This window comes from Eulemur rufifrons, chromosome 17 (genome assembly GCF_041146395.1).
Source record: "Eulemur rufifrons isolate Redbay chromosome 17, OSU_ERuf_1, whole genome shotgun sequence".
Classification (NCBI taxonomy): Eukaryota; Metazoa; Chordata; class Mammalia; order Primates; family Lemuridae; genus Eulemur; species Eulemur rufifrons.
Window position 1 is genome coordinate 87,923,417 of NC_090999.1, and position 24,172 is coordinate 87,947,588.

The 24,172-nt window shown below is 35.0% G+C and overlaps 1 protein-coding gene and 1 non-coding gene across 3 annotated transcripts in view; both read left to right on the plus strand.

The window, feature by feature from the left end:
* SNX2 (sorting nexin 2) overlaps positions 1 to 24,172 on the plus strand; it is a 59,754-nt gene that overhangs the window by 13,977 nt on the left and 21,605 nt on the right. For both annotated transcript variants that reach the window (XM_069492795.1, XM_069492796.1), the window contains exons 2-7: positions 7,264 to 7,381; positions 13,186 to 13,349; positions 15,065 to 15,131; positions 15,321 to 15,364; positions 17,289 to 17,430; positions 22,110 to 22,188. In XM_069492795.1, coding sequence (XP_069348896.1) covers positions 7,264 to 7,381; positions 13,186 to 13,349; positions 15,065 to 15,131; positions 15,321 to 15,364; positions 17,289 to 17,430; positions 22,110 to 22,188 — 614 coding nt within the window. The remainder of the gene's footprint in view (positions 1 to 7,263; positions 7,382 to 13,185; positions 13,350 to 15,064; positions 15,132 to 15,320; positions 15,365 to 17,288; positions 17,431 to 22,109; positions 22,189 to 24,172) is intronic.
* Positions 8,827 to 8,930, plus strand: LOC138398547 (small nucleolar RNA U13). The gene has a single exon (XR_011236022.1). It is a non-coding gene; the product is annotated as a small nucleolar RNA U13 (small nucleolar RNA).

Genomic DNA, 24,172 nt, shown 5'->3' on the forward strand with positions numbered 1-24,172 from the left:
GATACTTTTGCTATTTATAGATTTCTGGGTCAATAGATCTTTCTTTCAGCATTTTGAAAGTGTTCTGCCACTGTTTTATAGCCTTCATGATTTCTGATGAGAAATCCACAGTCATTTGAATTGGTATTCCCCTATAAAAATAGATTCTTTTTCTCTAGCTGCTTACTTTTTTTCCCCTGTATCTTTCATTTTCAGCAGTTTGTTGATACTGTGTGTAGGCATAGTATTCTTGATACTATCTTTATTGGAGTTTGCTGAGCTTCTTGAATCTATAAATTTATGTCTTTCACCAAATTTGGGGAATTTCAGCCACTGTTTCTTTAAATACTTCCGCAGCAGTTTTTCATCCTTCCTTCTGGAACTCCAGTGACATGAATGTTAGACTTTTTGATATTGTCGCTTAGGTGCCTAAGGCTTTGTTCATTTTTTTTCAACTTCTTTTCTCAGAAGTTATCTTTATTATTCAGATTGGATATTTTCAATGGATTTAGTTTCAAGTTCACAGATTCTTTCATCTTCATTCTCTTATTGAGCTCATCCTGTGAACTTTTTATTTCTGATTATTTTTTTCAGTTCTAAGATTTTCAGGTTTTTTTTTATTTTTTTGGTAGCTTCTGTTTCTTTTCTGATAGCTGTCTTTTCATTCATTTCAAGCATGTTTACCTTTACTTCATAAAATATAGTTAGAAATGCTTTTAAAAGTTTTTTGTTGTTTTTGCTAATACATCCAACATCTGGATTATTTTGGGGGTGGCACCTGTTGATTGTTTTTTTCCCTTAAAATTTGATCACATTTTCTGGGTTCTTTTTTATGACAAATAATTTTGGACTGTATCTTAGACATTTCAAGTACAATATTATGTAGACTCTGCATCCTATTATAATCCTCTGGAGCATGTTGGGGTTTTTTTTGTTTATTTTTTGTTTTGTCAGGCAATCAATTTGCTTAGGTTCAGACTACAAATTCTGTTTTGCCTTCTGTAGTCAGTAGTTCTAATCTCAGTTCAGTTTTCAAAGTCTGTCCTGTGCATGCACTGCTCACCACTCAAAGCTTAGTCTGGGACTTTGGCAATGACCTAAATATCAGTTCAGCTCTCAAAAGTCTTTGAGAATTGCTATGCTGTTTGGGCCTATCGCTGCACATATGGTGCTCAGAGTTGAGCCTGAGACGTGCACACATTCATTCACAGAATTAGGGGATCCCCTTCTCATAGTTTTTTCTCTGGGATTTTCTCCACATTCCTCAGGCTATAAGACCCCCTTTTCTGAGATCCTGTGGCCAGAAAGATTGGGTTTATTTTGGAGTTTTATCTACCTGTGCTGTTGCTCCTGTAGTGCAGCTCCATGCCTGGTGTTTGCTCTTAGCAAATCCACAGGAGAAAAGGGGAAAAAACAGGAATTTATTCATACACCCATACTGTTCAGCTCACAGGACACCTTTATCTGAGTCATCTGGCCATAAAGATGATGTTTCTAATAGAGTTTTTAGCTGCCTGTGCCACTACACCATTGGGCAGGTCTGTGACTGTGGCCTACTTTTAGGACAAAACTATTAGAGAAAAGAGGAAAAAAATAGACTCACTGCTCTTTACAGTCTGTTTGATTTGTTTGCTTTTCAGATTCCTTAGTGATTTTTATATTTTGTCTGTAGGCTTTAGCTGTAATCAGAGGGAAAGAAAGACTCTAGTGGACTTACCACATGTATTAGTTATCTGTTGCTGTGTAACAAATTGCTCCAAAACTTAGCAACTTAAAACAAGAGACATATCTCACACTGTTTTTAAGGGTTGGAGAATCCAGGAGCAGCTTATCTATGTATTCTAGTTGACGATTCTTCATATACTCATAGTCAAGATTTCAGGCAGGTCTGCAGTCATCTGAAGGCTGGGGAAGATCTACTTCTAAGCTCACTCACATGGCTATTGAGGAAACCTTCAGATCCTTTCCACCTAGGCCTCTCTATAGACTGCTCAGTGTCTGGCAACCAGTTTTCTCCCAGACTGAGTTGTCGGACAGAAAGGGCAAGCACAGGACTACCCAAGATGGAAGCCATCATTTACAAATGATGCCAAGTACAGTGGCTCATGCCTGTAATCCTAGCACTCTGGGAGACCAAGGTGGAAGATTGCTTGAACTCAGGAGTTCAAGACCAGCCTGAACAAGAGCAAGACCCCATCTCCACTAAAAATAGAAAAATTAGCCGGGTGTCATGGTGAGAGCCTGTAATGCTAGCTACGGGAGGCTGAGGCAGGAGGATCGCTTGAGCCTAGGAGTTTAAGGTTGTAGTGAGCTATGATGATGCCATTGCACTCTACCCAGGGCAAGAGAGTGAGACTGTTTCAAACAACAACAAAAAAGTTTCCAAATGAGCAATTGAATGGTCACATTATCTTTCTAACAGATTTGACATAATAATATGTGACTATTAATGCTGATTAAATATAATATCTATTTTTTATACCCGTAATTGAAACTAATACCCATAATTTCATGGTCTTTGAATTTGTGCTTTTTAACCTTTTTTTTTCTTTCAAGCTCATGATGTAAAACAGCAAATGTGCTTTTTCTTTAACATGAGAATGTAGTAGTCAGAAGGGAATGGCTACTTGGAATCAGGGTGTTGTAGAAGGTAGAGATTAGAATTGAACCTCAGGGATCATTTAATCTACTCATAAATAAGGAAACTAAACTTGATTTGTTCAGAGTCCAAGTAAACTCACTGGTTTGTTCAGCCTTACTGTAGCTCATGATTGTTGTAACTAAAGTGCAGATTCTTTGATTTCCTTCAATTTTAATGTATTTGTGAAGCTCTTTAATTCATAGCTCTTGAATCCATTCCCACTACTGTTCCTTCACAGTTTATCTAGATTAATAGTTTGCTAATCTGTTTTAATTCCCACACATTTGCTAGCTTCCGTTCTAATCTCAGTGCTGCTTCTAGAATGTTCTTTTAAAATCCGGTATAATTTTCTCCTTACAAAGCCTTCTGTAGCTCCTCATTTTTTTCACAGTAAAGTCTAAAATCTGTAGCAAGCTTTACAAGACCCTTCATCATCTATCTCCTCGTAATTCTTTACTTCAACTCTTAGAAAATAAAGATAGGAAGAAAAAAAATTAAAATCACCACATTCAACCATGTAGAGATAGAGATGATCACTGTTACACAGTTTTCCTCTTTTTTTTTTGTAGCATACTTTTTTGTGTAAAATAGGGAATGAATTTAGTATACAATTGTCCCTCATCCCTCTATGGGGGTTGGGAGCATTGGTTCCAGGACCACGCATGAATACCAAAATCCATGCAGTGCATGTTTAAGTCCTTCGATGGGCCCTGCAAACCCACATATGTAAAAAGTTGAATTTCTATATAATGTGGGTGATCCACCCGCATACTGTAGTTTTTATCTGCATTTGGTTGAAAATATCAACCTTAATAACAAGATTGAGGCAATATGATTAAGTATTGAGTTTATTTGAGTGCAAAGTTTGAGCATGGCCACCTGGGAGGATACAAACTCCAAAAAGATGGAGCCAGTGCTCTGAAGTAGAGAGGTTTGAGGGTCATCTATATAGGCAAGATCCGGGAAAGTTCAACATTTTCCATACAAGGTTAGTGCATAGTTACAGAATTTGATAGGTTAAAGGGAATGTTTCTTTTGGGGGAAGGGTATATTTTACATTCCACATTAAAGGTGTAATAGTCAAGCAGTCTTTTATCTCAGGCACCATCTGGTCTGAGCCAGGAACAAGAAAATAAGGAAGGAGATTAATCTATAACACCAGGTCAGTAATTACGAGGTTATGCTCTGTGACTTGATCTCCAAAGGTAACCTTCCTCACAGCCTAACAACTTTTAGAAACCCAAAATAAACAGACTATTTGTTTTCTTTCTCACACATGCATGCACACACACACATATATATAAGTGGACCCACACAGTTCACACCTGTGTTGTTCAGGGTTCCCCTGTATACTATATGGTACTTCTTTCCATTTACCTTTAAAGCATATTTTCCCATATTGTTAAGTAATGTTGGCAACAATGCTTTTAAAAATGTCTGTATAATGTTTCTTCATGAGTTTTAATAGAATTTAATTTTCAACCATTCTCCTCTCATTAGATAAGTGGATATTTTTAGCATATACAATAAATATCCTTAATCCTAACTTTTGGTCTGTATCTCTATTTCCTAAGACTAGATAGATCCACAGCAGAAATTTTAAAAAGACTTTAGTGCTTTTTGGCTTTTCAGAAAAACAGAACTGATTTATACATTTGTTAGTAGTATCTAAGTTGGCAATCTCAATAAGTTTGTTAAAATTGCATATTAAATGTTTTTAAATCTTTGCTTATTTTATAGGCAAATTTCTTTTTTTTTTTTAAGGTAGAGTCTCGCTTTGTTGCCCAGGCTAGAGTGAGTGCCATGGCTTCAGCCTAGCTCACAGCAACCTCAAACTCCCGGGCTCAAGTCTCCCGGGTAGCTGGGACTACAGGCATGCGCCACCATGCCCGGCTAATATTTTCTATATATATTTTTAGTTGTCCGGCTAATTTCTTCCTATTTTTAGTAGAGATGGGGTCTTGCTCTTGCTCAGGCTGGTCTCGAACTCCTGTCCTCAAGCGATCCTCCCGCCTCGGCCTCCCAGAGTGCTAGGATTACAGGCGTGAGCCACCGCGCCTGGCCTATAGGCAAAATTTTATATTTTGTTTTCATGTGCAGTTGGCCCTTGAACAATGAGGGGGTTAGGGGAACCTACCCCCTTATGCAGTTGAAAATCCAAGTATAACTTTTGACTCCCCTCAAAGCTTTACTAACAGCGTGCTGTTGACCAGAAGCCTTACTGATAACATAAACAGTCTATTACCCCATAGACTAGTATGTATATATATTTTATGGATTCATGACATACCTGACTTCTTATTTTTTTGATATTTCTAGACTACATGGTTCATCTGAAAGTTTTTGAAATTGTTGCAAGTCTCCAAAAAATTTTCCAGTATATTTATTGGGAAAAAAAAAACAACCCATGTATAAATGAACTCTTGCAGTTAAAACCAGTGTTGTTAAAGGGTCAACTTTATATTTCTCTGATTGCTAATAAAGTTTAGTGTGTTGTGTATGTGTGTGTAAGAGAGAGAGACGAGACTTGTGTTTTGTGAATTTTTACTTTCTTTGAAAATTAGAATTACTCTCATGTAATAGTAGACAGTATAGCTGAGAGTAGTAATTGGTCAGATAATCAAAAAAGTTGTTAAATCTGATTGTATTTTTGTATACCTTAAGCATTTTAACTTAAAACAACTGTAATTCATTTGCAATTTCTAAAATCTTTAATTTTGAAATAATTGTAGATTTATAGAAAAGTTGCAGAAATATTATAGGAGTTCAGCTAACATCCTACACAAAAATGATGCGGTTGTCAAAAATAAGTAATTGGACTGGGTGCAGTAGCTCACACCTGTAATCCTAGCATTTTGGGAGGCTAAGGAGGGAGTACTGCTCGAGGCTAGGAGTTCGAGATTAGCTTGAGCAAGAGTGAGACCCCGTCCCTACAAAAAATATCTGGGCATGGTGGCATGTACCACTTCAGAAGATTGTTTACTAATACCTCCTAAAGCTGAATATTCATCTACCCTATGATTCAGCTATTCCACTCCAAGATATATACCATATAACCTAAAAGATAAACTAAAAGGTTCATAGTTGCACTATTGGTAGTAGTAAAAAACTTACGACTATGCAAATGCCCTCAACAGTAGAATGAATCACCTATGGTATTCACACAATGGAATGTTATGCATCAATGAGAATAAATGACCTGCTACACAGAACAATATAGAAGAATCTCATGTATATAACATCAAGAACAAAAACCAACACAAAAGAATATATATATATTTTTTTTTTTTTTTTTTTTTGAGGCAGAGTCTCTCTCAGTTGTCCAGGCTAGAATGCTGTGGCATCAGCCTAGCTCACAGCAACCTCAGACCTCTGGGCTCAAGCAATCATCCTGCCTCAGCCTCCTGAGTAGCTGGGACTACAGGCATGCACCACTGCGCCCCGCCGAGAAAATGTATACTTAATATTCCATTTTTATGAAGAGCAAAACCAGGAAAAACTAATCCATGTTGGTAGAAGCCTGCATGGTAAAGAATGGGAGGGAACGTAAGTGGAGCTTCTGGAGGGTGCTGGTTTAACAGTATGTTGAGTTTTTGAAAATATCTAGCTGTAAACTTTGAGATATATAATTGTGTGTGTGGGTTATGCCTCACTAAAATTTTTTTTAAGTCTTGGTTTTAACTACTACTAAAAAAAAAAACTACAATAAAACGAAAAGCTACACAGCCTAGTTCCCATTATATTGATCATTATACTTTCAGATTAAAAAGTACAAAAATAGTCCTTGGCTTAGTTGAAATGTAAATGTTTTGAAAGAAGGCATATTTTTATTTGGAAACTATATAAGTTTTAGAGTAATTATAGTCTTTTTTTTTTTTTTTTTTTTTGAGACAGAGTCTCACTCTGTTGCCCAGGCTAGAGTGAGTGCCGTGGCGTTAGCCTAGCTCACAGCAACCTCAAACTCCTGAGCTCAAGCGATCCTCCTGTCTCAGCCTCCCGAGTAGCTGGGACTACAGGCATGTGCCACCATGCCCGGCTAATTTTTTCTATATATATTTTTAGCTGTCCATATAATTTCTTTCTATTTTTAGTAGAGATGGGGTCTCGCTCTTGCTCAGGCTTAGAGTAATTATAGTCTTAATTCAACTAGTAGTAAGCCTTCTTCTTATAGTCAATGCTTTCAACTTCTTACTTCTTGCACATAGAACATGTTTTCAAGATCTGTTGCATGGAATTTCCATTTTTGGGTACATCTGCTCCCACGTGGAGGGGTGGGGGAGGCGGTGGGAAACATGGCAATAACCTAAACCAAAGCACTGATTCTTAAAAATCAAGGGACTTGATCTGATTTCAGTTCTATTGTATATGACTATGTAAAACATTAAATTTGGTTTTTGTTAATTATAAGTCAACATGATAGACTAGTATCTCTAAAAGAATGCTAGAAAAGGCTTTCTTTATTAAATCTTAAGTGACTTTTTGTTAAGAAAGGAGAAGATGAGCAAAAGTGTGTTTTTGGTTCATTGTTACCCTGAGAAGAGGAAATATAAATAGCTGTTCTTGTTCTTTCCTCCTTTCTTATCAAGAAAAATTACAACAGATAAACATGCCAATCCATTATCTGTTATTGTTCTTTTTAACAGTCAAGTCCATCATCTCCAGAACCAGCTAGTCTTCCTGCAGAAGATATTAGTGCAAACTCCAATGGCCCCAAACCTGCAGAAGTTGTACTAGATGATGACAGAGAAGATCTTTTTGCAGGTAATTGTTGTATCTTTATTTTTAAATAATGACCAATAGTAGTACATATTCTGTTAGATAGAAAATATTCGCTAAAACAAAACTGAAATTCTGTGTAAAGTGTGTTAGTAGTAGCTCTTCTTGTAAAAACTTAGAAGGATAGGGAATTCCCAGTTAGCTCATTCTATGAAAAATATAGACAGACTGTTGAGAGAAGCAAAAATGTGGTCCTTTCTGGTTTTAAGCATTTGAAAGTAAATTCCATGTTATAATTGGATTATTTTCGTCAGTACTTAGACTTAAATGCTAATGGTTGTGGCATTCATACTTTAAGAAATAGCACTGATTGTACTTTTTATTACATACAGATTGTCACAAAGCAAAATTAAGCTATGGATTTAAGAATCTATTTCTATTCCATTTATGTTTGACATTTGTTTTAATAAATTGCTGCACCACCTTTTCCATTTTGATTCACTTTTAGGTGAGTAAATTGATGCTTGAGAAATGTATTTTTGATACAAGGGCAGGATTTGGTGTAGTCTATCCTTAACTTTATTTTTTTATTTTTATTTTTTTTGAGACAGAGTCTCACTCTGTTGCCTGGGCTAGAGTGCCATGGCGTCAGCCTAGCTCACAGCAACCTCAAACTCCTGGGCTCAAGCGATCATTCTGCCTCAGCCTCCCGGGTAGCTGGAACTACAGGCATGCGCCACCATGCCCAGCTAATTTTTTCTATATATTTCTAGTTGTCCAGCTAATTTCTTTCTATTTTTAGTAGAGGTGGGGTCTCGCTCTTGCTCAGGCTGGTCTCGAACTCCTGAGCTCAAACGATCCATCCCCCCTTGGCCTCCCAGAGTGCTAAGATTACAGGCGTGAGCCACTGCGCCCAACACATCATAACTTTAAAATAATTAGACTCGGCCGAGCGCGGTGGCTCACGCCTGTAATCCTAGCACTCTGGGAGGCCGAGGTGGGCTGATCGTTTGAGCTCAGGAGTTCAAGACCAGCCTGAGCAAGAGCGAGACCTCATCTCTACTAAAAATAGAAAGAAATTATATAGACAGCTAAAAATATATATAGAAAAAATTAGCCGGGCATGGTGGCACATGCCTGTAGTCCCAGCTACTCGGGAGGCTGAGACAGGAGGATCTCCTGATCCCAGGAGTTTGAGGTTGCTGTGAGGTAGGCTGACACCACAGCACTCACTCTAGCCTGGGCAACAGGTGAGACTCTGTCTCAAAAAAAAAAAATAAATAAATAAAAATAAAATAAAATAATTAGACTCAAGCAAGTATCTACTTTAAGATTAAATTTAATGTACAAATTAGTGTTTTAATATTAAAAAGCAAAATATTCCTTGCTCTTAGAGATACAAAAAATTAAAATAGTCAATCTTCATTTGTTTAACAGCTTAATGTACCTGAATTGGCTTTCATTGAGTTAAAATTTAATAATATGGTTGGGTCCTTTTGTGATTCATAACTGTGATGACTGGATTTTCACACTAATGTGTGAGATGTGTCTCCCTCAAACCTTGTTCCAGTGTTGGCACATTACCCATCTGACTTGGAAAAGGTAAAAAAATAGAAAAAAAATTTAATACTATGCTCTCAACTTTCATAGTGGTTCAGTATTCAGACCATTCTGTATTTTTCGTACAAATATATTTGAAGATAACAGTCTTCCAGTCCTCCCTTCCCAGAGGTCCATATCATTTCCAACTCGCTTAGTTCCATGAAAAGTTTTCACCACAGATGAATTCATGTCTCTTATCATGTCAGAAAATTTAAGTATGATACCAAATACTAAAATACCAATCATATAGGAGTTTTTTGGTTTTGGGGTTTTTTGGGGTTTTTTTTTGGCCACCTAACAACTTAAAGTCAAAATCACAGTTAACCCAAGTTATAATATTCCAGTACTCCTTTTTGTTGCCTTTTTTGGACTTTTTTCCAGGCAGTCTTTGAAACTTCTTTCAGGGCATTTGTGTGTTAAGCTGAAAGATGACATAAGACCTTTCTCTACTAAGCAAGTACTAATCTAAAATTGTGTGAATTCCTCCAGCAGTATAGGATCATTCATAGAGGTTTTGGATTATCCATTTTGTTAAAGACTCTTTCACCTTATAGTCTCAGAATTCTATATAAAGGAGTGTGCTAAAACCTTACTCTAGCAACAGAACTTTGTGTGTATGTATGTGTGTGCAAGGAAAGGGTTTTTTTTTTTTTTTTTACAGTATGCACAGCTGATCAGACAATTAGCCAAGTGAGGACTATACAATGATATTTGCCCACTTAGTTCAATTTATAAAACCTTTATAGTGTTTTAGTCTACATAGCAGCCTGTGCTAAATTCTGTGATTCAAATATTGTCAATGTCAGTTTTTGTTTTAAAAAAGAGAGAGATGGGGACTAAAGAACAATAGTCATCTGTTTGCTTTGTTAACCTACAAATATAAACACTTTTTTTATGTTTTGACAGGGTCTCACTCTGTTGACTGGGCTAGAGTGCAGTGGTATTATCATAGCTCACTGCAATCTCAAACTCCTGAGCTCAAGTGATCCTCCTGCCTCAGCCTCCAAGTAACTGGGACTACTGGACTGCGCCACCACACCCGGCTAATTGTTTTTTTTATTTTTGGTAGAGATGGGTCTCAGGTCTCGGGTCACGCTGTGTTGCTCAGGCTGGTCTGGAAATCCCAGCCTCAGGTAGTCATCCCATCTAGGCCTCCCAAAGTGCTGGGATTACAGAAGTGAGCCACAACGTCCAGCAATAAATACTTTCTATGCTTTATCGTTTATCTTAAACTCAGCTGTATTTTATAATGACATCATTTAGGTGATCTGAGACATCTGATTATTTTTATATGAATGAATTAATACTACACTTGTTTCTTATTTATAATACGTTTAAGCAGCTATATCATTTCTCCTTCTATGCAAGTGTGTGGTTCTAGGAAACCATAGTATATGTTACCAACATGGTGAAAACTCTTGTCCAGTAATGAGAACATGTACTTGATTTGTTTCTCCTCTACCAGAGGATAGAATATAGATACTATTCTAGTGACCTAGCCATTTGGACTTTAAAACCATAAGGAGGTTATATTATATTGGTACATGTGCTAATATGTTTTTGGTAGCATTTCAAATAGTGTATGTCAGAAGTGGTACCAGAAAAAATTGAACTGTGACATATATTGCAGTTATTAGCTTACGTAGTGTGTTTACCGAATGTTAATATATTAATAGGTAACTATAGAACTCCTCTCCTCCATTATTTGTTACAACTGACACTAATGCTTCACTGAGCATACCTCAGGAAACTATCCTAGGGGAAGGCAAATATGAGCAAATTACCAATCCTGAAATTGTCCTAGACCTTTAGAACCTGTTTCTGCCAGAGTACCTGGCTTATTTCACTTATGCTGTTCAGCAGGTTATGCTTGTTGTAAGTTTAGTGAGTATTCCGTTGTTTAAAAAAATCTGTGATATCTATCAAATAAGTGAAGTATTACTTAGCTGATAATGACATAATCCATTTATACTTGTCCCAGAGTATGTCTCCAGGGAAAAGTTAATCTTTATAGTTAGTACCTGTGGGGCATCTTCCTGAACCTTTTAGATCTGGTTTAAATTAAAACTTGTGAATCTATAATGTTAGTTTACTTAAGCTAAAAGAAGTCATGCAAAGAATTTAAGGCAGACTGTTTACTGTTAGTAAATAAATAAATTCTACCGTTTATGAAGCAGCCTGTTACTCATTGTAAAGAACACAAAACCTGGTATCAGTGAAGTAAAATATGATTGAAAAGTCAAAACGGGCGGGACATGGTGGCTCATACCTGTAATCCTAGCACTTTGGGAGGCCAAAATGGAGTATAGCCTGAGCCCAGGAGTTCAAAACCAGCTGGGGCAACAAAGCGAAGACCCCTGTCTCTACCAAAAAAAAAAAAAAAAATTTAGCTGGGAGTGGTGGCTCATGCCTCTAATCCCAGAGCTACTTGGGAGGCTGAGGCAGAAGGATCGCTTGAGCCCCTGAGATTGAGGGTGCAGTGAACAAAGATCACACCACTGCACTCCAGCCCAGGTGACAGACTGAGACCCCATCTCTAAAAAAATTTTTTTTTAAAGTTAAAATGACTTTATCTGTACTGATTTCCCAATAACATTACTATCTCTTTCACAATGTATTTGTCTGTGGATCTGTTGCCAATAACAGCGCCTCTTTCACAGATACTTGGGGATTTTTTTGTTTTGTTTGCTGCTTGTTTGGTGTTTGCTTATTGGCAGTTAATTGCTCCTAGCTTTGATAACACTGCTTTTTTATTTTTTTTATGTTGCTCACTGGTTTCATTTCTTTAAAAAAAGGATTATAAATACCGGAAATCTTCACAGCCTGAGTTGCATATAAGCTTTTTTTTTTTTATTTTATGGTCATCTATAATCTATTTCAACATCTATGGTCCATTTTCCTTCCTCATTACCATAGTTTGAAAGATTTTAGTTATTAATAGTTTCTACTTTTAATATAAAAATATAAGGAGGTCTATGCCAAGTAAAGATCTCATCAACATGAGATAACCAGTAAGAATAGCTTAATAAAATGTTATTTCAGGTAAATATGCTATTACTGCTATACTTTTAAAGTATTAAAATTAAACCATTCATTACTACTGTCCCAAACCTCTAGCAGTCTAAACCTCAGATTAGAAACCACTAGTCGGATCCTGTGTTTCCCTTATAGTCCTGCCTTCCCTTTCCTGTTATCAGTTCTACAGACCAGCAAAGCTATGATTTACATTATGGTCATTGATTGTAATTTTCACTTTCCTGGCTTAGCCTTCGCTTACGCTGTTATTCTATTTTCATGGAATTATTTCTTGGTCTTTTCTCTACCTGTCTAAATCTTCTTAGATCAGTTTCATAAACTACTCTTGGTTTTCCACAGCCCTAAGTTGTTGTCTCCTGTCTCAACTCAAATTGTAGTGTTTGTTCTATAGTTCCTGTAGCAATTAGGAACATTTTAACATTCTTTTTACTGTTCTCTTGGCTGTTTTGTCTTTTGTTAATATTATTATTTAACATTTCACATGCTTATGTTTTGTTTTCCCCAACTAGATTGTAAACTCCCTGAGGGCAGATATGATATTTTGCATTTCTTTACATTTCTTCATTGCCCTTAGCACAATATTATGTACCCTATAGACAGTCACTTTTTTTATTTGGTTTGATTTTTTAAAAATGTGTTTAGTTATAGATTTTTTAAGTGAATGTGCATTTTAAATTAAAACCTAAACACCTATTTGCTTTGTGTCATATTTGTGTATCTACTGGTATCCAGTAATCTGTGGCAGTTAATTGCTTTAAATTACTAACTTGTGGCTTTTCCATAACCAGCTTTTAATTCCAGTTAGAATAGTTCTGGGTAGCCTTCCACCATAAGATTTGTTTTCATATGTATAAAATAATCATAGTATTAGCCTGAATAAAATATTTGGAAGTTCAGTTATCACAAGCATAAGATGTATTACAGATCCAAGCGCAAATGTGGAATGTTTTCTCCTAACCTTATCCCTACCAGTAGTGTAGGTAATTAAGCTGACTTAATAGGGTTCTTCCTAAAACCAACAAATAACTGTTTTAAGGTTATAATAAACAACTAAGGAAGGATTCATTAAATTCTTTTGTAATGATTATTTTAAAATATTATTTTGGTATTTGTGAATATTATAAAAATATTTTTTATAATTCCTTAACTGCTACAGAGAACATTAGGGGTTTGCTGCCAGGTATTAACTAACTTGTTTAATTTGTATCTAGAAGCTACAGAGGAAGTTTCTTTGGACAGCCCAGAAAGGGAACCTATCCTCTCCTCGGAACCTTCTCCTGCAGTCACACCTGTCACCCCCACTGCACTCATTGCTCCTAGAATTGAATCGAAGAGTATGTCTGCTCCTGTGATCTTCGATAGATCCAGGGAAGAGGTATAAGAAAATGTTTGTATTTTAAATTTATATGTAAACATATGTCTTTAGTTCCATATCTAGTATCACTTTTCTGTTACTTGTTCCTAGTCAAGCCTTTCAGGTATTTTGGGAAAAGAACATTGGACTAAAGAAGTTAGGGGATCCGACTACTTATTTTATCTTTACCACTCTACCCCGTGACCTGGGTGTATCATTTACCTTCTTAAGTCAAAGAGTTTGTCATTTGTGGTCTTATGATGATAATTTGTGCCTCTCAGTGTTCTTATGTTGATCAGATAAGATGATGTATAAATGTGCTTCAAAAACTGTTAATCACAGCAAAGTGGTATTTTGAGTAATTTTATTTAATAAAGTGAAATTTGTAATAAATACTGTTGATACATAGCCATTGCTATCTTGCCTTTATTTTTTAAAGGAAGGAAGGTATATCAGTTAAAGATACATTGTCATGACTTGGCAGTAATTTCTGATAAAGTGAATTTGGAAAAGAGAAAATGATATGGAGGTTATTTTAATAGCAAAATTGTATATTTTAAATTCATTCATATAGAAATAGATTATTAAAATAATTATGATTAAATAACAACCACATGTAAAAACATGAATAATCTCACAAACATAATATTAAGGGAGAGAAGCAAAACATAAAAGAGTACTTACCATACAATTCTAACATAGGAACGTTAAAAACAGGAAAAACTAACGTGCAGTGGTAGAAGTCAGAATAGTGATTATGTTGGTGGGTGAAGGATGGGTTGTGACTGGAGGGAAAGGGTAAGAGGGCCTTCTAGGCTGTAATGATGGGTCGTGTTGCTGATCTAGGTTCTGGTTACAAAGGTGTGTTCACTTTTTGAAAGTTTGTTGAGCTGTACACTTATAATTTACATGCTTTTCTGTAAGTGATGATTCAAAAAAGGTTTACTTTAAAAAATCTGTACAAGAAGGCAACCTTGAAAAAAAACATTATGATTAGAAAAACTTTTGTTTTTTATAATCAAGACTATTAATATTGCCTTGAAAAATTTGCAAAGTTTAATAATCTCTGACCTTTTTTCTTAAGAATAACAAGGCTTTCCTGCAGAGCTGCTGTTTGAATTATTTATAATGGCATTAAAAAGGGTTCCTCTGTAGTCTCATAGGATTATCATTTTTCCCACTTAACTGTCTTTTTTCATGAGCTTTATAGTTCTTTCATTGACTTCAAGAAGAACATGTGTTTATTAGGTAATTAGAGAAATCATGATAGTAAAGTTGCTCTTAAGTATCATCATTTCTGCTGGTATTTAAGATTCTGTTGGTGAAAGTAATGACTACCTCCTGGTTATTAAACAGAGATACAACTTTGAAAAGAGCTATTAAAATTAATGAAGGAGATAATTATTTTAATCTGAGTCTGAAGATTCAATGTGTAGAACAAAAAGAATTCCACAATATTTATATTTATGCAGAAGACACCTGAGGAGTTATAAGAACACAAGATTTTCTATCTTCTCCAAGTGATCTTTTTCCTGTTGTCTTTGTGTATTTTCTTTTTACATAGTGAGGAAATGTGAAAGCTTTTATTTTTCAGAAACGGAGTGCTGAGTGGCTTTTACGTTATTCATTTTGACAGTGACTCTAATAGAAAATGATGATAAAATTATAGTTTGTAGTGTTATGACAATAATATAAATTGGAATCTTTGTTAACACCAAAAATACTATACTTTCTAGATTGAGGAAGAAGCAAATGGAGACATTTTTGATATAGAAATTGGTGTATCTGATCCAGAGAAAGTTGGTAAGTCACTATTTATTGTATTTTGTACTCCTTTTTTATTAGTTTAGCTCTATGGTGTTTTTCTTTACTAAATGCATCAATATGGTATTAAAATTAGTTTTATTTTTTAACCCACCCAATCACAACAGACAGTAGAGTTTTATTTTTAAACATGTGATTTTTAATAGTATTGTCTGACTTTTCTTATAGGTGATGGCATGAATGCTTACATGGCATACAGAGTAACAACAAAGGTGAGCCTTTTGCTTCTTTTTTTTTTTTTTTTGAGACAGAGTCTCCCTCTGTTGCCCGGGCTAGAGTGAGTGCCGTGGCGTCAGCCTAGCTCACAGCAACCTCAAACTCCTGAGCTCAAGCAATCCTCCTGCCTCAGCCTCCCAAGTAGCTGGGACTACAGGCGTGTGCCACCATGCTCGGCTAATTTTTTTCTGTATATTTTTAGCTGTCCAGATCATTTCTTTCTATTTTTAGTAGAGACAGGGTCTCTCTCTTGCTCAGGCTGGTCTCGAACTCCTGAGCTCAAACAATCCACCCGCCTCGGCCTCCCTAAGTGCTAGGATTACAGGCGTGAGCCACCGCGCCCGGCCGCCTTTTGCTTCTTTAAAAAAATATTGAGCACTTACTATGTGTGGCATGAGGATATGACTATGATTAAGGTGGAAGTAATCCCTTTCTTCGTAAAGGTTACCACCTAGTAAAGATTGCCAAGAGGTAGTTAAAATGAGTGGTTTGATACTTAAAAGTAGCATGTTCTGTGAGTATTCAGGAAGGGACCTAATCTAAACCTGAGGGGTCAGGAAAGGCTTCCTGGGGAAAGCAGTATCTAAGCCATGACAAAGGAGAATGAAGTGATCGGGGGAGGATGAGAAGGAAGGAAAAGAATACTTGTTCCAGGCAAAGGGATTTATTTATGCAAAAGACAAGAGTCAAGAAAGCATTGTGCTTTCTAGGAGGTGTAAGAAGTGATACATGATTGAATTGTTTGGCAGTAAGGTTCTGTGAATTAATGACAGCCACATTAAGGAGTTTGAGCTTTATCCTAAGTATGTTGGAGAGCCATTAAAGAGATTCAAACAAGAATGTAGCACAACTGGATTCTTGTTTTAGAAAGATCTCCTTGGCTTCAATATGAATTGAGAGGGTCAAAGAGGTCAGGATTTCCAGTTAAGAGGCTACTGCAGGCCGGACATGGTGGCTCACGCCTGTAATCTCAGCATTTTGGGAGGCCGAGACAGGAGGATCACTTGAGACCTCGAGTTCAAAACCAGTGTGAGCAACATAGCAAGACCCTGTCTCTACAAAAAATACAAAAATTAGCCAAATGTGGTGGCACATGCGGGTAATCCCAGCTACTTGGGAGTTTGAGGTTGCAGTGAGCTATGATGACGCCACTGTACTCTGTTTTACGCAACAGAGTGAGGAAAAAAAGAAAAAAAAAAAGAGGCCACTGCAATTATTAAAGGATTGTAGGGCTTTGAATTTTAAAAGGGAGAGAGAGTCTATTGCAGCAATCCTAGCTGTGAAAAGTAATACTTTACACTAAGGAAGTGGTTCTGGAGATGAGCAAAATAAATGGCTTCTTGTGTTATATAGGAGGTAGAATCAACAGGACTTGGTTGTAAGGGATGAGGAAGGAAAGGGATACTTAAGTTACTGACTAAAGGAATTTCATAGTTGGGGAAGTGATCCGATGGAGAAGGGCAACATGGGGAGGGAACACAGGATAGGGGTGGGATTTGTTAATTCATTGGACAAATATTTATTAAATACCTACTATGGTGTCAGGCTCTGTTGCAAGCACTGAGGTATAGTAGTAAACAATATAGACAACTTATGTTCCAGCAGGGGAAAATACGGTGAATTTGAAGAGCCCAAGAGATTAAGTGGGGGGTGTCCCTTGGGCATTTGGATATATTGGACTGAAGCTCAGAAGGAGATCTAGGCCGGAAGTAAAGATTTAAAATTATTAGCATAAGTAGAATGGATGAGATGAGTCAAGCATAGAATAAAGCAATTCTAGGTTTTTCTTAGAAATCTATATACCATGTTAGTTAGATACTTGGCATTCTTTTGCAAAGTAGATAACATCTGTGTATTCGAAATTATGTATAAATTAACTTCTAATGTTCAAAATTTCAAGTACCTTTTCTTCACTTGCAGACTTCTCTTTCCATGTTCAGTAAGAGTGAATTTTCAGTGAAAAGAAGATTCAGTGACTTTCTTGGTTTGCACAGCAAATTGGCAAGCAAGTATTTACATGTCGGTTATATTGTGCCACCAGCTCCAGAAAAGAGCATAGTAGGTAAGCACAAATTTTTAAAAAATTAAAATTTGTTGCTGTTGCTAGTTCAGTTTTAACTGTATGGACTTGTGGATTCCATAATCATATTACCATTTCATAATGTCTAGAGATACTAAGTTTATCCCATTTATGTTAATTGTGCATTGCTTGAAGAATATGTAGCTAACAGTTTTATTTTCTAACATCTGAGGAGTTTGATTTGTATGATACTGTGATGTTAAATATTGGGTTGAAATTTACCAAGTTCAAAGCAGTTGGAAACCCTAACCTTTTAGGGTCATTAGAATACTGGTTTACTGAGTCACATTCCGAGACTACTTCATATTATTAATATAGTAACATTTTTCTAAGGGATGGCGATGTTTGACCCTCAGCTATCCATTGTCTGAAAAGAAAATTGGATCTAGCCTCATCTCACATAACACTTATTTAAATTCATCTTAGTTTATTTCGTACCTCAATTTAATGTTTAAAAACTTTTCTACTTTTACAAGCAATAAAGGCTGAGTTAAGAAAATGCAGAAAATTACAAAACAGCAGGAATACCTTCATTGTCTCACCATTAAAAGACATCTCTCATCTCTTAAAATTTTGTAGTATTTTTTTCAATCTTTTTTAGTCATTGGTTTTTATTTACCTTACTTTATTTACTTTTCTTAATACTTAGATTATTATTCTGAGAGATTTTTAAGATAAATTTTGCTAATTTTTAAATTATTGGTTTTTCTTTTTTAAACATTTGGTTTGGGAAGCAATTTTATTGGTACCTGTTATAATTTTGAAACCTAATGTATTTAGATCAGTTTATTATTTTCCTTTTTTTAAATTCAAAAATCTATTTGAGTGGTTCTTTAACTTTTCAGTCCAAAACTCCTTTGTATTCTTAAAATTTATTGAAGACCCTAAAGAGCTTTTGCTAATGTGGGCTATATCTATTGACATTTAGTATATTTGAAAACATTTTTAAAATTTTACTTATTAATTCATTTAAAAATAACAGTAAACTCATTATATATGTTAAAATTTTTATGAAAACTAATTTCTGTAAGACAAAAATATTTAATGGTACAAGTGGCTTGCTCTTTTTTTCTTTTACATTTTTCTAAATCTGTTTAATCTCTGGCTCAATAGAAGATAACTGTGTTCTTATATCTGTTTCTGCACTCAATTTGTCGTGATACAATGCATTATACAACCTTTGTAAAACTCCACTGAACACTCATGAAATCATGAGAGAAAAAAGACAAATAATACCTTGGTGTGATTGTTAAAGTAGACTGTGTCCCCTCCCTGAAACCTTCCAGGTATTCTGAACCATATTAAGAACTGCTGATCTAGTTAATAATCTGAGTTCTCTATAAAGTATTGCAGTAGTATCTTTTGGTATCCTATTGTCCGTATAGGGAACTTAAGTTTCATTTATCCTAAACCATTTATTATTAACATCATTTTTCTTTGACTTTGTCATGCAACTATTTTTATATACCAAAAGGTAAAATAAAACATTACTTTTTCTCATTTTGGTGGCTAGATATGCTAGTCTAATTCTTACACATCGACAAAAAAATACTTAAAACCTAAATTCTCATGCTCAAGATCATTATGTTTCCAACTGTTTTTTTTTTGTCTTAATAATCTTCAACTTCCCACAAATTATTGTAATATAGTATAATTAGCACATGTAAATTCAAAGTAGAAGTAGAAACTAAATCCTAAGAGCATCCTTTTCTGTTAGTGATTCTGACAGGCTCCAAATGATAATGAAGAATAGTGACACAGTTATATTATCCATGTACATTACCAGCCTAGCCCATGGAATTATAAAACTGTGTATTAAATTTTAGGAATAACTAACAATCACTGAATGCCTATTGTGCTAATGCACCGTGGTAAGTGCTTTATGTACATTCTCTTGTTTAATTCTCACAACAACTTTATGAGATTAACTTATCGTTTATCTTTAATAGACCAGAAAACTAAGATTAATCAAGGTTATGTAACATGCCCCAAGTCGTACAACTACTAATTAGCAGAGCTGCACTTCGAATACAGGCTCTCTTAGTCCATAGCTTGTACTCTTAACCACTATTTTATTCTGCCTCCTGGTTATTTCAATGCAATTATAGTTTGCTTGTATTTTTTTTCATCTAAAATAGAAAATATTCCAGTTTTTAAAAATAACTTAATGCTGTTATTGTAGAATTGTCTAAAATACATTTAAAGTAAATTATTTAAAAATTATTTATAGGCCGGGCGCGGTGGCTCACGCCTGTAATCCTAGCACTCTGGGAGGCCGAGGCGGGTGGATCGCTCAAGGTCAGGAGTTCGAGACCAGCCTGAGCAAGAGCGAGACCCCGTCTCTACTAAAATTAGAAAGAAATTATATGGGCAACTAAAATATATATAGAAAAAATTAGCCGGGCATGGTGGCGCATGCCTGTAGTCCTAGCTACTCGGGAGGCTGAGGCAGTAGGATCCCTTGAGCCCAGGAGTTTGAGGTTGCTGTGAGCTAGGCTGACGTCATGGCACTCACTCTAGCCCGGGCAACAAAGTGAGACTCTGTCTCAAAAAAAAAAAAAAAATTATTTATATACTACCATTCCAAAAAGGATTTGAGGCAACTACATGTAATACAGATATTATATATATGTGTGTGTGTGTGCGTATGTGCGCGTATATGTGTCTACATATAAAGAAATTAGCAGGAAAAATAAATATAGGCAAACAGTAAGGTGAACCCAAGCAAAACAATTTCCTCAAAATATGTGCATAAAGTCTTGAACAATTATTAAAGATGGGTGACAAATTGATCTTTGAACTTCTTGGCAGCCAACCAGGTAGAGAAGCAATCATTTATAAATTTCATATTCATAAATTTTTTAAATTCATTTAAGAAAAAAACATGAGAGGCTGTTTTAATTACATATCTGGTAGTTTTCAAGTAACATACGCTTATAGTAGGGTGGCGGAATGAGGATAGTTAACTTCTCTTTGCTGGGATACTATAACTGCCTCTAAAGGAAGAGGAGTCTTCATTAGCAAGCATATAGCTATTACTACTTTAGTAGGACCTTAGTTGACTTAAAAACACTATTCCATGTAAATTATTAGAAAAGAACAAAGTTGAAAAGTTTTAAAAGTGAACTGGCTAGGGTAAATTGTTTTGGGGTTTTTTTTTGTTTTTTTTTGTTTTAATTTTTTAATTCTTTTTATTACTGCTGCTCGGCTACACAAGATGGGTTTTGTTTTTTTTTTTTAATTGTTAGTGTTCTCCTGGTGTCCCATAATGGGTACCTCTAGGAAGTAGCATGAGTGAAAAAAAAAAAGAAGTGAATAACTACATAGTGGTAAGACTTTTTTCAGGTAAACAGTATGTGAAGTGATTCACATCCCACATCCAGTGATTCAGTAGTTTAGTCAGGGTAGGTAATTTTAGGTGTCTGAGTCTTCCTTTTCAAACCATGTATTTCAATGGAATTTTGTTAAACAAAACATGAATAAGTGATTAATAGGTTAATTATTTACCAACTTTACCAACCTGAAGAATTGCAAGGTTTTACATAATGTTTTTTAAAGGCTCTATTGAGATATAATTCATATACTTTATAATTCCTCCATTTAAAGTATATAATTCAGTGGCTTTTAGGGTATTCAGAGTTATGCGTACATTAACACAGTCAATTTTAGAATATTTTTATTATCCCATAAAGGAATCCAGTACTCCTTAGCCATTATCTCCTAACTTCCCCATCCTCTCCAGCCCTAGGCAATCATGAATTTACTTTCTTTCTCTATAGACTTGCCTATTCTGGACATTTCATATAAAGGGAGTGATGTAGTATGTGGTCCTTTGTGTCAGGCTTGTTCCATTTAGCATTATATTTTCAAGGTTTTTTTTTTATGTTGTAGCATGTATCAGTACTTTATTTCCAGAGAATACATTTTTTTTTTTTTTTGTGGAACCTTCAAGTGCTGGAAGCAATACACATTTGAATGGAAAAAGAACAGGGGAATGAAATAAAAAAATCTGCAGTCTAAAATCGCAATTGCCAATATGGAAATGATTAACATGACTTTTATTTTTTAAATTTGAAATGTTGTAAACAAGTGTGAAAGAGCTTTTTCTTAAAACTGTTATAAAACCAGCTATGATAAATAAACAAGAGCATGCTGTTAGAAAATCCGCAAGAGGGAAAACATTTAGCAAATTCATAGGTTACATGTATTTTTATTTTTGTCCCCCAAAGTAAAGAACCTTAATTATTACTCATAAGAAATGAAATTGTTAACTCAAGTTTACTGATTTGGAATTATGTGTATTGAAATACAAACATTTTAATTTACGATGAATGTGAAATGTAACAGACAAGGGATCTTTTAATGTAAGCTTTTATTTAAACAAACAGTGTGGGTCAGAAAACTACAAATACAGCTCAACTTTTCTTTTTTTTTTCTCTTGTCTCGTGTTGTCAGAATTTACCAAGTAGAGTTGTTAACATATCATGAGATTTAATTCCTCAAAAGTTTTTGCTTTCTAAGTAAGATATCAGTAACAAGTTTAGGAGTTTTTTTTGTCAAGGTCAAATTCAAAGTATATTCTAAATTATGAAGAAACAGTTATAGAAGACTATTGCACAATGATATAAAATCATCATGAATGTCATTCAACTTCTTTAAAGGCATGACCAAGGTCAAAGTGGGTAAAGAAGATTCATCATCCACTGAGTTTGTTGAAAAACGGAGAGCAGCTCTTGAAAGGTAATTCTAGACAACTATACTTTATTACTCTCATGTTTGTACTTCAGTAAATCTAATTCCATTATATGGTACAACTATGTTTTAATAATTAAATTATTTTGAAAGTACCACTTGATAACCCTTAAGAGTGCTTTAAACTTTCATTAAGAAAATTGCTTCTTTCAGCAACACAATGCTATATCCTTGTTCTGTTTTTTAATCCTAATTAATAGTCTGTCTAACAAAATAATACCTATTTACATATCACATGCTACAAGCAGGACTATAAAGGCTTGAGTTATTTGGGGATAGAATTATATCAGAGATGTAGTCACCAAGAACACTAAGAAATTGCTAGGCTTATAAAAGGGAAACAGGTTGTGAATGGAGGGAAAGAGTTGATAAAAATATTTGGATAAAAACAATCCCACTTTGATATTTTTAAGTTTTTAGGAAGTTATACCATATTCATGTACTGCAATGATAATATAGCTAATTATAGTTCATCTAAATTAATTTTTGAGTTATTACTTTGTAAGAACAATACTAAATACAATGAAAAATGCAGTTTTTATCTCCTCATTTTTATATAATTGATTTTGACTTGAATGTGCAAGATATTAGTCATTGCTTGAGTTGACCGTATACAGTCAGACGTCTATATCTGTGGGTTTCACATCCATGGGTGGAAAATATTTGAAAAAAAAATTGTACTGAACATGCGCAGACTTTTTTGCTTATCATTATTCCCTAAACAATACAGTTTAACAACTATTTATTAATGCATAGCATTTACATTGTACTAGGCTAGGTATTATAAGTGGTCTAGAGGTGATTTAAAGTATACGGGAGGATGTACATGGTTTATGTGCAAATACTAGACCATTTTATATCAGGGACTTGAGCATCCTCAGATTTTGGCATCCCCAGGAGGTCCTGGAACAAATCCTGAACAGATACCGAGGGGCAGTTGTACTTACGGACTAATATATGTGCTCTATGTTCCGTTAGAGTACTTGACTCTATACATTTCCTATATCTTTGAACACTTGTCTTCATTATAGCAGACTAAAAGGGGAGTGCACGGAAGGAATCCCATTCCCAGAATCTTAACATCTATTCCTTCCTTGCTAATGCTGAAAATATGAGAAAACAAATTTGAAACTTTCTTAACAGCCCAGAACTTAGAACATAAGTTGGTAATTGCCTAGGCTTGAAATATTTTCTAGTTTCATAGTTTTTTTGTTTGTTTGCTCTTTATTTTCTCTTGGGCTTAAATACAGTGATTGGGGTGGGTAAGACAGGTTTTGGGGGTGGTATATATTTCTCCAGGTGCAAATTATTTTCAAAAACTATTTTAAAGGCAACTTATTTCTTCTTTTTAGTAGTAAATTGTTTAAATTTTAAGAAAATGCCACAGTAAAGCCAGATTTGACTAATATGCAGTAAGAAAAGGTAAAGAATATGCAGTTTAAAATCTTATTTTAGAGACTACTTATAAGATGGGATTATGTCTATGAGAATCAGCAAAGGATTTAAATTGCATGAAGAGAAGTTTAGGTTAGGCATTTGAATTGATTCTGTTGTAAGAGTGGTCATAGACTGAATATTTTTAAGAATAAAAGTAGATAATGTTCTGCCTTGATTTCGCTTAAGTCCTTCCTGAAAATGTAACCATGACCCTTTGAGAGACCTTTCAGGTCTTATTTTTCTATGAGTAAATTTGAAATATTTCAGATGGCATGCTTGATAAGAAACCTAATGAAGATTTATTGTACCAAGGACATATAATTTGATTCTACGTTCACCTTTCTTCTAACTTGACTGCATTGCATAGTACTTACCATACCTTCATGTAGTATGAAATGCTAAGGAGAATTTTATGGGAATATTGAAACCTGACCCAGTGTGTATGTAAAAATAGTTTCTTTACTGATAAATGTTAGTGAGGAAAAAAAGAACAATATGGTAATGAGGGAAAATTCATTTTCAGTTAGAAAAAATG